A 16,332-nucleotide genomic window follows, 5' to 3' on the forward strand; every position below is an offset into this window, starting at 1 on the left:
ATCACTGAAAATGGATGCTTGCCTTTCCCCACAGAGATGCTGACAGTTCCTCACGGGCCTGAACTCCCAAGCCCTGGCGTGAAATACCTCGGCCTTGCAGCCAATCAAATTAAAGAGCTGATGGAGCAACTTACAAAGACCTTCTACCAAACCATGACTCAGTAAGTGAAATTATGACAACTGAAGAAAACTTTACAAAGTAGATGTTTGGTGAAGTTTGTCATAGCTCCTAGTTGTTAGACTACTTTTTAACCTCCAATAACAATATAGAGTTACACAAGATCCATAGTTCCAAACAAACAGAATGAAAGTAGAGATGAGCGAAATTGTGCACGTTTTTTTTCCACACATAACACACAGAACTTTCGTGCGAATTGTAGGTTTTGTGTGTATTGCGCATGAGCTGTCGTTTGCAAGGAAACTGTATGCGAGATATCTCCTTTCATACCAAAGGAACAGGTAATGCCAGCTCAGCATATTGTCTGCACAGTTTCTAAGTCACGGGTTTATCTGTTTTCCAAATTCCTGAAAGATATTTTCTGCTCGAATTAAATCTCCCGTGAAATTACGCAGGATATGCAGATCACAATAATCAGGAGTCACACAAGATTATGTGCACCTAATCTAAAAAATGTCAAAGACCAGCAAAGAAGATTGAAAATATTGAGTGATGTACACTGAAAAAAAGTAATAACGTTATTATTTCATGGTGTGGAATGCTATCAATTTTCCATTTTGAGTTCAACCCTGCAAAATGGAATATAGAATGCACATTTTTGTGAACACCGCACCAAAACACCCATATCCCGGAGTTTTCTGGGCATGTTTCACACATTAAATTTCGTTAATCTTGACCTTCCAAAATATATTTCTGAAGATCAGACTTCATGCACCCAGTTTATTCATTATATCCCCTCTACCTGACGAATTGGAGCATTGTGTTGTTATTCCTATACCCAGTGGGCTGGGACAGAGGGGGTCGGGGGCTTGCCGATGAATGGATGGTGTGAGCAGTTTTAGAATAGAGGCCTGGGAGAGGAGGCCATTGGAAAGTACTTCACTTTTTTTCATGGGCTGTTTAATGCTCTAGTGATGCAGTCGCACATAGAATGTTAGAGTGCTGTTAATTTGCATCGATTCACTTGTCTTTTGGTCTGTACGTTAAAAAGCCTTAGAATGTTTCCTTAGGCAAGCATGTATTCCTGAATCACCCTGCATGACACTGTGTGTAGTATTTGTATGGCTCTTAAAACCCCTGGCAGCACAGCACCCAGGATAAAGTGCTGCATGGCTAAACGCTTTGTTAGGGTCTCCCTTTTTAGGTCTCGGCTGCGAAAGGCTGCGCTTGCGCAGTCTCGCTCCGAGATTTAATGAGTTTGAGTGACTTTGAGAAGAGGGGCTTGCACCCGCCCCTCTTCTCTCCTGTTCTCCATTGGCTGGCCTCTTAAATGCTGGCCAGCCACTGGAGAAGAGGTCCAGTCACTCCGTTGAAGCCCCGTCCTTTTCAGATCGGGGGGCGTGTTTTTTGCGAGAAGTCTCAGGGAGGAGACAACAGCAAAACACGCCCCCGAATCCGAAAAGGACGTGGCGTTTCTCCGAGGCATTTTCTTCTCAGCCTCGGAGAAAGGCAGTGGTGTGATCGTCCGCTCCCCCTGCGTACAGCTGCTGCCCTGGTCTCCTCACCCTGTCCTCTGCGGAGCTTATTGTTTACTTTTTTTCCCTGCAACTAGTTCTAGAGCGTAAGCTAAAGAGTCAGTAGCAGAACTCTGAGAGGAAGTAAACAACTAAATGGTGTCCTGTTTTTATGATGCTTCGCGCGGCGCGTCAAACGTCAGGCTCCGAGTGATTCGTTGACAGGTATTAATAAGGTAATTGGGTTGGATGCGGGTAATCCATTCGCACAGCTGCGACGTGCCAGTCATTCGTGCCGCCATTTTGGAAGAGGGTACTGATTTTGTGGGAGTGGCAAGAAAGCACCCAAAGTAGTGTACATGCCTTCCTAATGCTGCGTCCAACCCTCTGTAGAGCGTGCGTGGATTGTTATCTGTATCAAAAACTTGGTTGAAATGTTTCTACAGATAAGGCTACCGTGTTTCTTGGCACCCTTCATAATAGCAAGGCCGCCAGAGACACGACGAGATATTGTCTTTCGTTTGTTTTGCCCATGCTACCACCAGTGGCATATACTGTCCTTTAAAAGTTGTTTCACGTGATACTTTTAATCGAATAATGTAGTAGCATTTTGGTTTTAATTACTAAGTGAGTGGTCCTTCTTCTCTGCCCACTGCGGCTCACAGTCCCTCGCCTATCGTTACTAAGTTGGTAGTCCTTCCTTGATGGCTCTGAGTCCCGGCATGTAGTGTACCGAAGAGAGCGGAGAATGCACTTTTCAGCCCTGGTCCGGAGAGCTCTCTGGGTTCAGGAGCCGATCTGTAGGTGCATCACCAGCAGGGTGCGTGTGCTTAAATTTTCTATGCTTCTGGCGGTCTGGTTTTCAATTGCCTACACTGTATGACATTTCCACCTTTGCAATTTTTCAGAGTCTGACATTTAAGTACTTTAGAGGTGACACTTGGTGAGTTACATCGCAGTTATGTCGCATGAACAAATTACAGAAAGTAATGTTTTTGTGTAATTAAATGTTCCAGAAATTCAACAGCAGTAACCACTCATCGAGATAGATGTTTTGTATAAGGAAACCTCAACTACATTTTTAGGTCGAGGCTAGGCAGCTATGAACATTGTCCATTTACCGATCTTCTGCGGAGGCCCTGTAGTGCATGGTTGCCCTGTGAATGACATGCCTGCACTGTAGGTATTAACTTCCTGGCAATGGTAAGTGAAGCAGTGTATGATGTCAGGTTGTTCAATGCTTGAAAACATTTAGGCAGGTTTCACATGGGGTGCTACGTAGGAGACTGGCTGAGCTGATGTTGCTGGTGGGTTGTGTATTGATGAGAAATCCACCAATGGGATATTTGTCCCTGTATTTCATTAATAAATTAAGTCAATGCATTTGACAATGTGTGAACAGTGCTCTTTACAGTCAGATTGCGTTGCCTATGCCGGATGCCTCTATTTTCATCCCATGCATACTGAGTCTTTAGAACACGCTGATCAGCTGTTGAATTTGGCTGTCTTATACTACTTATATAGAAGGGCAATTCACATGACAGCTCCAGAAAAGTATGACTGACTTGATTATCACTAGGGCTACTCACTTTTATCTGTTCATACATTGATGAACTATCCTACTTTATGACCTGGCATTGTTAAAGTTAGAGCTATAGGCATTGCTCATGACATTATTTTTGTTTATGTTTTTGTTTTTAAAACATGTAGAGAAACGGCATTGTTATTTACAATGTCAATAGCTTAATCAGTGTGTGTGTAGGTGGCTCTGTGTGTGGGTGCAAATGCAATAGGTCTCACATTTGAGAGTGATTAAGCTATTGACATTGTAAATAACAATGCAGTTTCTTTAAATGTTTTAAAAACAAAAACATAAACAAAAATAATGTCATGAGCAATGCCAATAGCTCTAACTTTACCAATGCCGAGACCATTGCATTGTAAATGCTTGTTAATGGAACTGCAAAGTAGCATACACCACCTTTTATTTAGCTTTTTCTTCATCATTTTGGCAGTGATTCGGATTGTATAACAGTTATGCTTCTCAGCACGAGCAGACGTTCTTGTGCCACAGTTCAGCAGTGCCACCATTATTAACGCTGTAACTTTTGTCATATTGGCATTGGGAGCCGAGGTGCAGATTTACGTTACAGGCCAGTTGGTGTGTAATGTGCAGTTTAGTGTTGTATATAGCACCCAGGAGTGGTGAAGGGTCACCTGTTCTGTGCTTCTTTATAAGCCTTTGCATCCAAATCTAACTCCGACCTGCTCTGTTGAATGAAGTGTCAGGTAAAAACAAGAGGTGTTCTTTGTAGAGTGAGCTGCAGCAGAGTGAAGTACCCTGAAGCAGTCGACAGTCTTTACCCAAGAGACGAAGTGCTCAGAGCTCCTTGCTTCTTGCTTGATTGCTGCCCTCAAACACTACTGATTTATTTTGTAACATCTAAATATCAGATACTTTTCAGAGGAGGCCTCAGCTTCCCTTACTTGAACATCTGGTTCCATTTTAACTATGACAGTATTAAGGGGTCTATTAGGATGCCACCCTAGTGGTGCATGTACCAGCCGCCAGTGGTGCGGCGGTCCCACACCGCCAATTAGGGTGGCGGTCGCATCCCGCATATATTGCATTGTGGGGGGCAGTGCTGTAAGCAGCACCCGCCACAATGCAATATAAGCATGTTGTGCATTGGCATGCACAACGTGACAGGCACTGCGCGGTGCCTGCCACCTTGTGTATGCCAATGCCAGTGCATCAGTGCAGCCCCCACGGGCCCGTAACGGGTCCCAGCAGTGAATTCCCGCATGCCATTTCCATGGCGGAGTCTCCGCCATGGAAAGGCATCCAACAGCTGGCATCATATTATGGGCCTTTTCCGCCCGGTAGGCAATCGTGCCGATTGCGAAACCGGTGGAAAAGCGGCGAACGATCTTTCCGTCTGCTGTGGTACCCCCTCCATGCTAATGTGGCGGGGGTAAATGGCCTTCCGGCGGGGTGTTTTGGTGTGCGGATTGCCACCGCCGGTAGGGCGGTGGCGATCCGCACGACATCCTAATAGCCCCCTAAGTATGGTAAACCCATGACACTATCCATAATGCTGACATACAGGAAACTGAAAAAGAGCCCTACCCTCTGAATGGAGTAACCACAAACATGGCTGCAGCTGATGTACCAAGCAGTCAGACTGATGATAGTTGTTCTTGAAGAACCACAGTCCCCCTTCAGTGTACAGCTAGTGTCTTCTGGACTGTGAGTGTCTCCTGGCAGAGAAGGGTTCAGGAAACTAGAACGGCGATGAGAATGAAAGGGGTAGATCTATACCAGTCTAACTTCAGCGGGCAAAAGTGTATGAGATAAGGCAACAAATGTTCCTGTTGACATCACATGAAGAGCAAAAGTCTATACGTGTTCCAGATGTAGTGTCTGAATGGGCTGGACCACAGGTTAGGGAGCAAGGGTTTTCAGGATGATAGTGATGTATTTCTTTCCATAGATGAGGTATAATCCAAAACAGTATAGAAATTTTTCTTGTATTTCATTTATTTAGGGATACTTTGACTGGATTTAAATTGGAACAAAGAGTTAAAGGTGAAACAGTTATAATTACCCACCATCTATTTATGTCGTCAACATGTTGTTCTGGATTTTTAAAGCCCATTAGGGTCCACAGCCTTCTTCAGGGCATAAATATTGCTGGCTGTGAGAAATTGTGTTGTTAAGGGTGTCAGCCCTTCTCAAGCAACAGCCGCAAACCCTGTCAGGATGAACTACAAAATTCATTAACTTAACCTAACTCTCTAGTAGCTTGATACAGAAGCAGACAAGCCTAACTTAGAGACATTTTTTTAAGTATTTATGCAGCACATAAACAGTAATACATTGAAAATAGAACACAAGAAAAATAGAGGAAATTGAAATGAATTATTTGACTCCAAAACAACAAAAATCCAATCAGTAGAACTAGAGATGTGCGATTTCAAAGATTTAAGGTAGGTATAGCGCCTGAAAGCAGGGGCTGTCGCTGCATTGCGAAGTGCAGATTTTGCTGGCGTCACTGTAGCACGAAGAGTTGAGTTCAACACACTTTCGCATTAGTGGTTAGCACGGGCAGCAAGACCTTGGCGCGCACGGGCCCGTTCATGCTCATAAAGAACCCAAAACTTAAGGATTTCTCCTTTTTGAGTCAGTAGAGCACACTCCGATGCCAGCCAAGGGTTCAGGACCTCGGGAGGCACATCTTGGGGATCAGGGACCCACTCTTGTTGAGGCCAGCAGGCCCTATGCAGTTCCAGTTGCAGGGCCAGGTAGTACGTCATCTGGGAAGATGCAGGGAGGCCTCTGGAGCTTGCTATGTGCCTGTAGCTCAGGAACAGGAGATCAGTTAGCTGACTCTTGAAGTCAATCAGCCTGGAATAATGGGGGCAGGTCCAGTCTTCCTCCTCAGTAGGCAGGGCAGGCCTCAAGCAGCACAGCAGCAGGCTGTCCTTTTGTGGTATCCACAGGTCCAGGAGTGTACTGAAGAGTCAGACTGAGGGTCCCTTTTTTATTCCTGGTGCCTACTTTGAAGTGGGTGAGGCCTCTGGAGGTTCCCCCCACAGAGGAGTCTGGAATTGTCTGCCTCCCTGCCTGGTCGCAGATTATCTAGGGTCACAATGACGAGTGTGAAGTCCTTTGTGTGTGATCTGGGCCAGTTCCTTTGAAGTGCAAGTGTGGTAGGTCACAGCTCTGCCGCCCCATACTGTCTGAGGTGGCTCATCCTGACAACATCAATACACACAAGGGGTCTTAATGGGAGTGGGTTCCGACTAAGGATGTACTAATCTCCAGTGAACAAATAACACATATTGGTACGCCTAGTCAATTAGAGTATATTCTTGTGTGTGGAAAAATGCTACTTTTAAAGGACGGCAACCCTCACCCACCCAAGGGTGGCATGCTTCATCACTGGGTTCCCTCCTCACACCCCAATGCAAGGTCCCTAGTGTGGGCTACAACTCTCCACCGGAGTGGAGCTGAGGTGTTTTCGAGCAATGAAGATGAGCCTGAGGTGTGGGTGAGAGGCAGAGTGCTAGATATATAAAGTGTGGTAAATCTAAAATTATCTCCTGGTAGGCTAAATATAAATTTAATAGGGTGCCTTCGGTGGAAAGGAAATGTGAAAGGGGTTTTGGAAAAAATATTCCATTTAGATGGTCAACATGTTTCTGCCTTTTCTATGACCCAGCTGTGGCTTCTCAGTCATTTGTCAGGGTCAGTTCTAACAGTCACTCTGTGATAATAATAAAAAAACATACAACTTTCTGCTGGCCTAATAAAAGTAGGACAGGAGATTCAGTGAGTGGCCCACAATTGTATTTTCGGCTGGGTACACCGACATACTAAATCTATAGGCGGAATAGGCCATAGAGACAGGATAGGGAATTCCAAGTTTTAATAGTAACAATAGAAATAGATCTTCTTAACGTCCTGGTATGCCTTAGACTGGGAATGTAGACTGGGATGGATAAGCAGGTCTGAGATTATGACATAGAGGGTACCTAGCAAAATGCACATAGCGTAACAGAGGGCCATGGTGCTCAATTACTCCAATACATCCACACAAAAACTCATGAACTTGAATCATTTATGGGCAGGAAATCTTACTAATCTTAGTAAGTTACCTAAATGTCCAGAGCTATGCTGTTTCCATGAGATCACTAGAACCAGTCTGGCCGCACATGTTTAGATAAGCTGCAGCTGATGAAGAGTATATTTAAGTAGTCACAAATGAATGGCTTTTAATTTAACCACGTGGAAGATGTTACAACCTAGGTGATAGTTTTTCTGGCTGTAACTGGTAATAAACGAAAGATTTCCAATACTTTCCTAAGACAAAGAAAGCAGGACTATAAATGTTTCGAAATCTGGTAAGGAGAAATCTTGGACAAATAATAAGGCCTAGGTTTTTGACCTCCTATTCTGGCATAGGTGATAAGCCATTCAACCTAGGGGAGGATTTGCTTCCCAAGAAATATCTTAATCTTGTCATAATTTAGTTTAAGATGGCTCAATAGCGTAATAATTTTAATTGCCCAAAGAAATGAGCCTATGGCTGCAGTCAATAGAATTTGTGTGTTTCCTAAGGATTTGTTTCAACAAGAATTATTAAAAGGTTGGTGCGGGAATTATCTTTTTTGGGCATGGACCTTGTGCTGACTATGGTTGTTTAATTCCAACAGTGGACTGAGCTGAACCATCAGTATATAGTAGGTAATCATATTGCTCAAGAGGCAAAATGTCCCTGGGCACAGGGCATTCTTGTTCATACTGTAGAAATTCATGTGTTTGCACGGTGGGGTCAAAGACATAGTCAACATCAGTAGCTGTTTAGGATGTGGGCAGTTGTATCCATCTTGGATGTAAGGTTTTCGCATTAGAAACGCTTGCCTTGGTGACAGCCTCTAAGACTGGATTCAGGGAAAGCACAATTATATGTTTCCCCTGAGCCAGCGGTCTTTCCTTTATAACAGCTGTGTGAACTACAGTCAGTATTTTTTTGGTCAATGCAAAACACATTTCAGAATTGGAGTTTGATGCAATTTATAAGCAATTAGTAAAGTATCACCTTCGTTAAAGGTGATATATGTATAGCCAGTTGATCCCGCAATTATGTGGATCATCAAGTTAGTTGTATTGACACAAGTGTGTAAGTGTCTGGATGCAAGCATCTCAGTTTGTAGCATTTTCAGAATCTGTTTATTTTTTGATGTTCAGTGTGCACTGGAAAAGTCAGGATGAAGTAATTCGTAAAATAGTTTAACCCGTTGTGCATAGTCTGGTATGTATGCTCAAGAAAGTTGAGAAAGCCTAATAGTAATTGTAGCCTTTTTATGGTGTTTGATGGATGCAAGAGAGTAAATTTCTCCAAGAAATGTGTCGCAAGACTTTTGCTTCCATTTGACAACTCGTATCCCAAGAATAGGACACTGAGAAAAGCAATTTTTGTTTTCTAGAAATTGAATTTATAGCCAGCAAATCCCAAAACGATGCGATCTACTCTGGCTAAATGTGTGTTTAAGGTATCGTCCCTGAGATACATATCTTCAACGTAGGACAAGACTTCAAAGTCAATTTCATGTAGAATTGACATTACTCAGAAAACAGACCTGGGCTGTTCATATACCCCTGCTGAAGTCAGCAGACTTGACTCTTAAAGCAGTAAACGATGTTAAGTCTCTGCTTCCAGGTGCTGTGTTGTGGCAGGAAAAGCCATGTCAAAAGTGGTTTTGTATTTTTTGCTCACTATGGTGTTCATTAGAACTGAGCTGTGTGCATTTTGAATTGCAAAAGTGTGTGTATGACTGTTTAAATGTCTGTAGTCTATGACTAAGGAATAGGAATGGTCTGGTTTCGCTACCGTAAACAATGGATTGTTCACTGGCGGAATGCTAGGCTCTGTCACACCTTGGTACTCTACGTGTATTTACCTAACTGGCTGTTTTGCTTACTGCTTTTTTTAATATTGTGATTGCACTCACGGGCTGGACCTGATGGGTATAACATGATAAGGTGAGTCTTTATCCCATCCTACATGATAGCGGTATACCATCTGTTATGTTATATGTGGCAGCAAAGGCTGTGCCCCAGGTGGCACAATACTCTACTGGTGGAACCACACCAAGTGGTAGGCACATTGCAAGAATTCTATGATTTTCGTGGAGTTCTGTATGGAGAAACACTGCTTCAAGCTGTTTTTTTGTGTAGTCCAAAACGTAATTTTCTCCCATCTGGTGGGAATTGTACCTATAATGACATTAATAATTACTGGACTAATTGCAGGCACAGCGAACTGTGGCTGCACAGCTTGAACAGCCCTTGCTTGGACAGCCGTTATTGTGCGTGTAATGAACTGTGTTAAACATATGTATAGTCTAACTATACCTGTGTAAAGAGGACCGAAGTCTGCAACATTTAATGGTGCTAAGTTTGGGTATAGTGTATAGGCGGTTAGGACTGCCCAAGTCGCCCCTTCATTGCTGAGGGGACCCATCTTACATTGTTTAGTGTATATGGTAGAGCGCCTTGGAACCAATCCTGATGTTCCTGATATGTTAATTCTATTTCAAAATTTTCATAAGCTCTATATTGACCTGTTAATGCAGCTGGAGTGTATGTGTGAAATGTCTGTGTAATGGCATTGGCTGCAGGAACGTGAGCCCAAGAATAGAATACCTCTGTTTTATATACTAAGTGTGCCTCAACCACAAAGGTAACATCTCCCGCCCGCCTAAGAGGGAGCCCTTGTTGTTGTAATAGTGCTGTAACAGCATGTCTACAATTAATAGGAAATTTAGCTGCTTGCACCATATTTAATTAATGAAATTCAAAAAAGGAAGATACTATAGTGGGGTGATCTTCTTAAAGCTTCAAGCTTGAACAACCTTCAAACAAAAATAGGGATTTCCTATTAAGCTGAGGAGGATTAAACACCATGTACGTCTCCATATAAGGTGAAAAGGAGTCTTGGTCACACGCAAAACTACGCAGGAGACCCATTAAATAAGCCCCTGCCCTAGAATGTTGAGCGTCATGTTATAGGGTTCCTACGAATTAAGTAGAACTATGTATCTGGACAACATAAACTTCAGAATATGACACTCAGCCCACACATATCATCAGAAAAAGTTGGGCCCAAATCCTAGCTCGCTCAGAGTGCCCCATCTGAACCCCTAACCTTACCAGGGCACCAGGTGGTACCTGCAACCTCAAACATGACCACTTCTTTTATTCCCCAAGGAAATCGTGCAAATAGATCTACCCTTTCATTGTTACTTTTGCATGCCCGAGGGCAACACAAGTAAGATATAACTCTGGCTTTTCAAACTTTTATTGAAACAATCGTATTCTTGTACAGAAAGCGTGCACTGCAGTTAATAAGATGATGAAACCAAGCATTGTAAGCAGCATTACAAGAATGGTGAACAAGTCCAACTATTATAACATTACTGTGTGATTATAATTATACTCATATCTAATACTACCTATATCAAAAAGAGCATAGTGGGAGTACCCTCTGCCAGATCCATTTGGGCAGCCTAACTCTCCATACGCGAGTATGATGTGCCAGCAAGCCGGTCTGGATGTAATAGGTCATCGTCCCTTGCAGGATGAATGTTAGAGTCAGCAGAGCTGCATCTCAGTCACAGTTCACAGCATTCCAGGACAATCCCAGCAGAACTGTTCCTCTCCCGAATGTGACACAGAGGCAGTTTATATAATACAAGCACTGTTCCAATTGCACTGTGTCAAAGGTGCAGAGCTGATGCGATGGTTTGCCTTAGCGCTGTTTCCAACCGGACAACAAAATACAAGGGTATCGCATTCTATGTACCTAGCCTTGGACAGAGTGTACAAGCAACATGATAATGATGCTTACTAATAAATGTGCTGCTATTGTGTGAGTGTAAACATGTTAAAATTCACCTTTAGAAGAAGATGGCAAGCTTAAAAGTATAGCTAAAAGGGAGACACAGCGAGAACCCTGTTGTGCATTACAACAAAATGTGAAGACTAAAATGGTGGTTTCTGTATTTCAAGATGTAAATAAGGTCTCAGCCAAACTTTTATTGTAGCGTAATTGACAGTCTTTAATTAATCCAGATGGCTCATGTTTCATTTTGACAAGTTAGCCAAGAGACTTTTCATGGATTCTTAGTGAGACGGAAAATCGCATTATTCTATTTTGGGGTGGTGTATGGCATGCACTTGGGCTGAACCATGCTCTGGCTCTCAGGTCAATTGCCACATCACCACAAGCAAGCTCCAGGTGAAACCAGTTTTCTAAATTGAATCCCAGCCCCTAAGAGTCTATTGGTGAAGGCGTCCAGCAGCAGAGTGAATCCTAATGCCTTTCCGATTTATCCTTCAACGTATAGAATGTATGGAACTGTTTAAAAGAATGTTTTCATAAGTCAGCCAGCTACCTCCTGGGATGCTGCATTTATGCACTCTGGGACAAGTTTGGTTAAAACTTACTGGTGCTCCCAGAAGACATGTGGGCTTCCTTGGCCCAAACCCTTCAGATGGCCAGGATATGGCCAAGTTTGAGATCCTATCAGGCCTATCACCTCTTATTGTCTAGAACAGGCAATTGGCACATGTGTGGTGCTTCAGCACCACATGTGGGTGAGGTCCACATGCTTCCCCAGGGATGTCTTTTCATCCATAATGGATAAGCTGTTTGATGGATCTCGCCTGTTCGGTGAAAAACGAGACGCGGCTCTGGAGCTGTTTACTGAGCTGTGGTAAATATTCTTTTTACCTTGACTGAATTTCATGCGGAATCTAAAATAAAGTAAAATAGCTCAGAATAACAAGAGGCAGAATCCGTGGTATAAGAGATTTTCTGAATGGCCTTTATTCCAAAATGGCCGACTCGAGTGGCGGCCTTCAGGTTCCGTCACCACGAGGGTTCAGGAAGTGAAGTACAATACTTTATTGACAAGAAGTAACTTTTATAGGTCATACATTACAATGAAACGAATGCAAAAGGCGTAACAATTGATAAGAGGAATGACATAGTGGTACGTAATCGAAACTAGGCGTAATAAGGAGCAGAAAGAAACATGATTGGCTCTGATTATCATGCATAGGTGGATCTATAAGATAATACTTAACATAGATGCGCGCGCAGCAGCATGACGTGTGATTGACGTGCAACTAGGGGGTGAAGGGGACTTGACATTTAGCTCTACATGTGGAGACGAGAAGTCTGGGGGGTCAAGTCAACCTAATCCCAAATCATATCTAACATCCTATGTTTAGAGAACTATGTTATCCACAAGAAAAGACTCTCGGACAGAATCTATTCTATACTGACTGTGTGTGCGTGTACAAGCGTCTAAGTGTCTATATGAGATGCGAGGGGCAGAAAACTTTCCATGGCAACAGGGCTATGAATTACTTGCAGGAGGACGGAAAGGCCGAGTCCTTTGCTTGTGAGCTAAAGGAAATGTTTACCTAAATCACTAGACAGGAATGCATCGGCTGAAGAGCAAAGTAGATAATTCGAAGGTGAAATACAGCTTCTTGGCAGGCAGGCAAAACTGGCCGAGGCAGGCACCGTTAGCTGCACAGGGAGTAGGACAAAGTTCATGGATACAGATGCGAGCTCAAGCTGAAGCTGTCAGAGACAGAGAGCAGGGAAGGCTTTGAGGACAGAATCGGGCCTACTTGCCTGAACTGTAAAAATGGAGTAACTTAGCCATATAAAGTCGGTGGCCTTTCATACTTAGGAATCGAATATCCAGCCCATTGATGGCGGATCTGACAGAGAACATGTTGACGGTGGACGCACATATGTTTGCGTTTTGGAAACTGGAACTGGAGGGAACATACATGTACTTGTGACATGCACATAGAACCGTTGGGGTCCAAGATAGGGGACATAACGAATCAGGAAAATCCACATTTCCACATTCCCTCCTTGTCCCCTACTTGCCCTTCAAGAGATATCAATCTTCATCATTCCATCGATTTGCTCATGGAGCATCATTTCTTCTTCCTTCTTCTTCCGGCATTCTGAACGAGAACTTTGATATGGAATGCATGATGTGGCACACAGACCACAAATCGCTGGTCCACATTGCAGGCATAAACAACAACTGAAGAGCATAAGAAGGCCAATACCTAGGAACGATAGAACTTTCCATCCCCAGGCTGATATTACACTCCAAAACCACCCGGACCACGTCCAAGTGCCTGGATTCTCGTGTATCTGGCTCACAATCTTATGAAGGCGCGTTATAGCTTTATATACAGATGGCGAATTTTCTGGTATGAATATGCAGCAGCTGGATCCGATGACCCTGCAAGCTCCGCCCCTATCGGCCAGGATGACGTCAAGGACAAGACGATTCTGGAGAACAACAATTCTCATCACTGATTGTTCCTCTGTCAGATTGCCTAGGGCGGCTATAGTCTCGTTTACTACAGCTTCAAGAGTCTTGGTTAGTCTGCGTATCAGCTTACTATTTGATATTGTACCTATATAGGGAAAGATGCCTTTATTGAAATCTACATACTTGTCCCATGCCGTCTCAGTATAATCGACAACTGGGAGATCTCTTCGCTCTCTATTGTGTACTAAATGAACATTCCGATAATAATCAGGTGGAGCTAGGAAAACAGGTGGCAGAAGGAATGCTATGTAACAGGTACCATCCCAATCTAGAGGCAGACGCATATATGCCGTCTGACCACATATAAAGTAAGAATGGCGAGAAGCTCTAAATGAAGATTTACCTTGATCACTATATTCTACTGTAGTAACGCATTGGCTATGGCCCATATGTATGGAACCAACTTTTCTTACACATAATTCACCCTTAACTGGAAATACTGACATAGTGGGCAGAATTAGTTCAACTTCGGATTTGACATTCAGAATCATAAGATTAGGTGTAAAATTACCTAATTTATACACTTCATTTTCTAGATCAGTTCCTGTTCTACTGGGGTGACCCTCCTTATTAGGATGACAGACTTTGAATAAAACTAGATTCAGATTTCCCCATATCCAATGTTGTTGATAAACTGCTGTGTCTGGGTCTATGGAATTTAGTAAACTAAACCATGCTCCACAGGAGCCATTGTGTGTGAACGGATGTGGAAAGAAAGGCAGAACTCCTTTGTTATTCTGATAGGGAGGGAGTCGGCCACACACCCAACAATTGGTGGCATTACTAGTCTGATGGGAATGATGTAACATACTAATGAAGGTGTTATTGCGCAGCGCAAGTCTATAAGATAATTCATGTGGCGGTAGGTCACTAAAAGAATGTTCAGCAGCAACATTATAAACATGTCTAGAAATAGGATGATATATGTGCAAAATCACACTCGTAATAATTATTAAAACACTCAATAAAAACAAAATTAATAATGTCCTCATACAGTAGCTACGCAGTGATTTACAATACGCCTGTCGTTTCAACATTTCTTGGGTATTTTCTCTACTCAGGTCCAAGGGATACATGTCGGAGACAATTCAACCGCTTCACCTTGGAGAGGACTTAAACAATCAAATTGCTCGACTGTTTGGGCCTAAGCTTTAATTTATAGCACTGAGAGTCATTCTGTTCAACAAAAGGAAGTTTTGAATCAGTCTGTGAGGGAGTGCAGGGCACAGTGTCTATATCCGAGGATAGTCCATGAAATTTCTTAATGTGGCTGGAATGTATCCAGCCCTTGCGGCCCTCAACTTTCACGGCTGTTCTTGTGGTCAGCAGGACTAGCTTCGGTGCTTTCCACCTGGGCTCCAACTGGGTCTTCCGATCAAAATTTCTTACAAACACCAGATCCCCCGGAGCAACGTCATGGGGTTTCACCTCAGTGTTGTCAGGAAAAGCTGCAGCTACCTGTGAACGACAAGATTGTAGTGCAGACATCAAGGAAGCCAAGTAATCTGTCAGCATATTACAATTAACATCAGTTATTTTACGTGGTATAGGCGTCCCCCACATATTTGGTGGCCTTCCGAAGATCACCTCATACGGGGATAGCCCTGTTCGAGAGTGTGCTACCATTCTTATGTAAAATAGTGCAACTGGTAATGCTACTATCCAGTCAACACCTTTCTCCTTACATATTTTAGACAATCTGATTTTCAAAATTTGATTATGTCGTTCCACGAGACCTGCTGCCTCGGGGTGTCGGACACAGTGGAATTTCCACTGATATCCCAACAAAAGTGAGACATGTTTCATTAATTCGGATGAGAAAGGCTGGCCGTTATCTGAATATACAACACGTGGTAAACCGTACCGCGGGAAGAATTCTCGAACTAACTGTTTGGCAGTAGTCGGGGCCGTGTAATCTGATACTGGGTACGCCTCAGTCCATCGGGAGAGAGCGCAGACAACTACCAGAACATATTTGAATCCTCGACATCGTTCCATCTGGATATAATCCATTTGGAGCACTTCAAAAGGATGATCAGGAGTCTGGAATCCACCCTGTTCTACGGGAACACTTTTTCCTGGGTTGAACTGACAACATATCATACAGGTACGGACTTTTTGTTTAGCTGCTGCTCGTAAATGTTTGTTGAACCAAATGTGTTGAATGCTATCTAGCATAGCTTTCTCTCCTAAATGCGCTGGGCTGTGAATTGTAGCTATAATGGCTTGGACCATAGAGTCAGGAAGAAACCATACAGATTTCTCCTTCGTCATCCATCCCTGATCTGTCTGGATCCCTCCTAGTTCAGTCCATTTCTTTAATTCTTCTGCAGTAGCATGTGTCTGTATGTCAATTACGTCAAGTGCGGGATCCTTAATTGTCATACACTGTGTTGGTGTCTGAACTATTGGCTTTGTCATGTCTAATGTGCGATTCTGAGCAGTCTGTTTAGCTGTTCTGTCAGCTAAATCATTGCCTTGAGAAATGATATCAGTAACCTTCGTGTGTGCTTTACATTTCATAATCGATATGGCAGTTGGTAGATGTATTGCGTCTAACAAGGCATGAATGAGGGTTCCGTGCTGAATGTGGGCACCATGGGAGGTTAAATAACCTCTCTCTCGCCACAGCACGCCGAAGTCGTGTACAACTCCGAATGCATAACGTGAGTCAGTGTATACATTAACTTTCTTATTTGTGGCTTGAATACAGGCTTGTGTTAGAGCAATAAGTTCTGCTGCTTGGGCTGACAAAGTATC

At 43.3% G+C, this 16,332-nt stretch overlaps 1 protein-coding gene across 1 annotated transcript in view; it reads left to right on the forward strand.

The window, feature by feature from the left end:
* LOC146859134 (uncharacterized) overlaps positions 1 to 16,332 on the forward strand; it is a 2,052,335-nt gene that overhangs the window by 1,391,345 nt on the left and 644,658 nt on the right. Inside the window, exon 83 of the mRNA XM_085649806.1 lies at positions 35 to 161. Within this exon, the coding sequence (XP_085505932.1) occupies positions 35 to 161 (127 nt within the window). The remainder of the gene's footprint in view (positions 1 to 34; positions 162 to 16,332) is intronic.

Source organism: Triturus cristatus, chromosome 3_2 (genome assembly GCF_964204655.1).
Source record: "Triturus cristatus chromosome 3_2, aTriCri1.1, whole genome shotgun sequence".
Classification (NCBI taxonomy): Eukaryota; Metazoa; Chordata; class Amphibia; order Caudata; family Salamandridae; genus Triturus; species Triturus cristatus.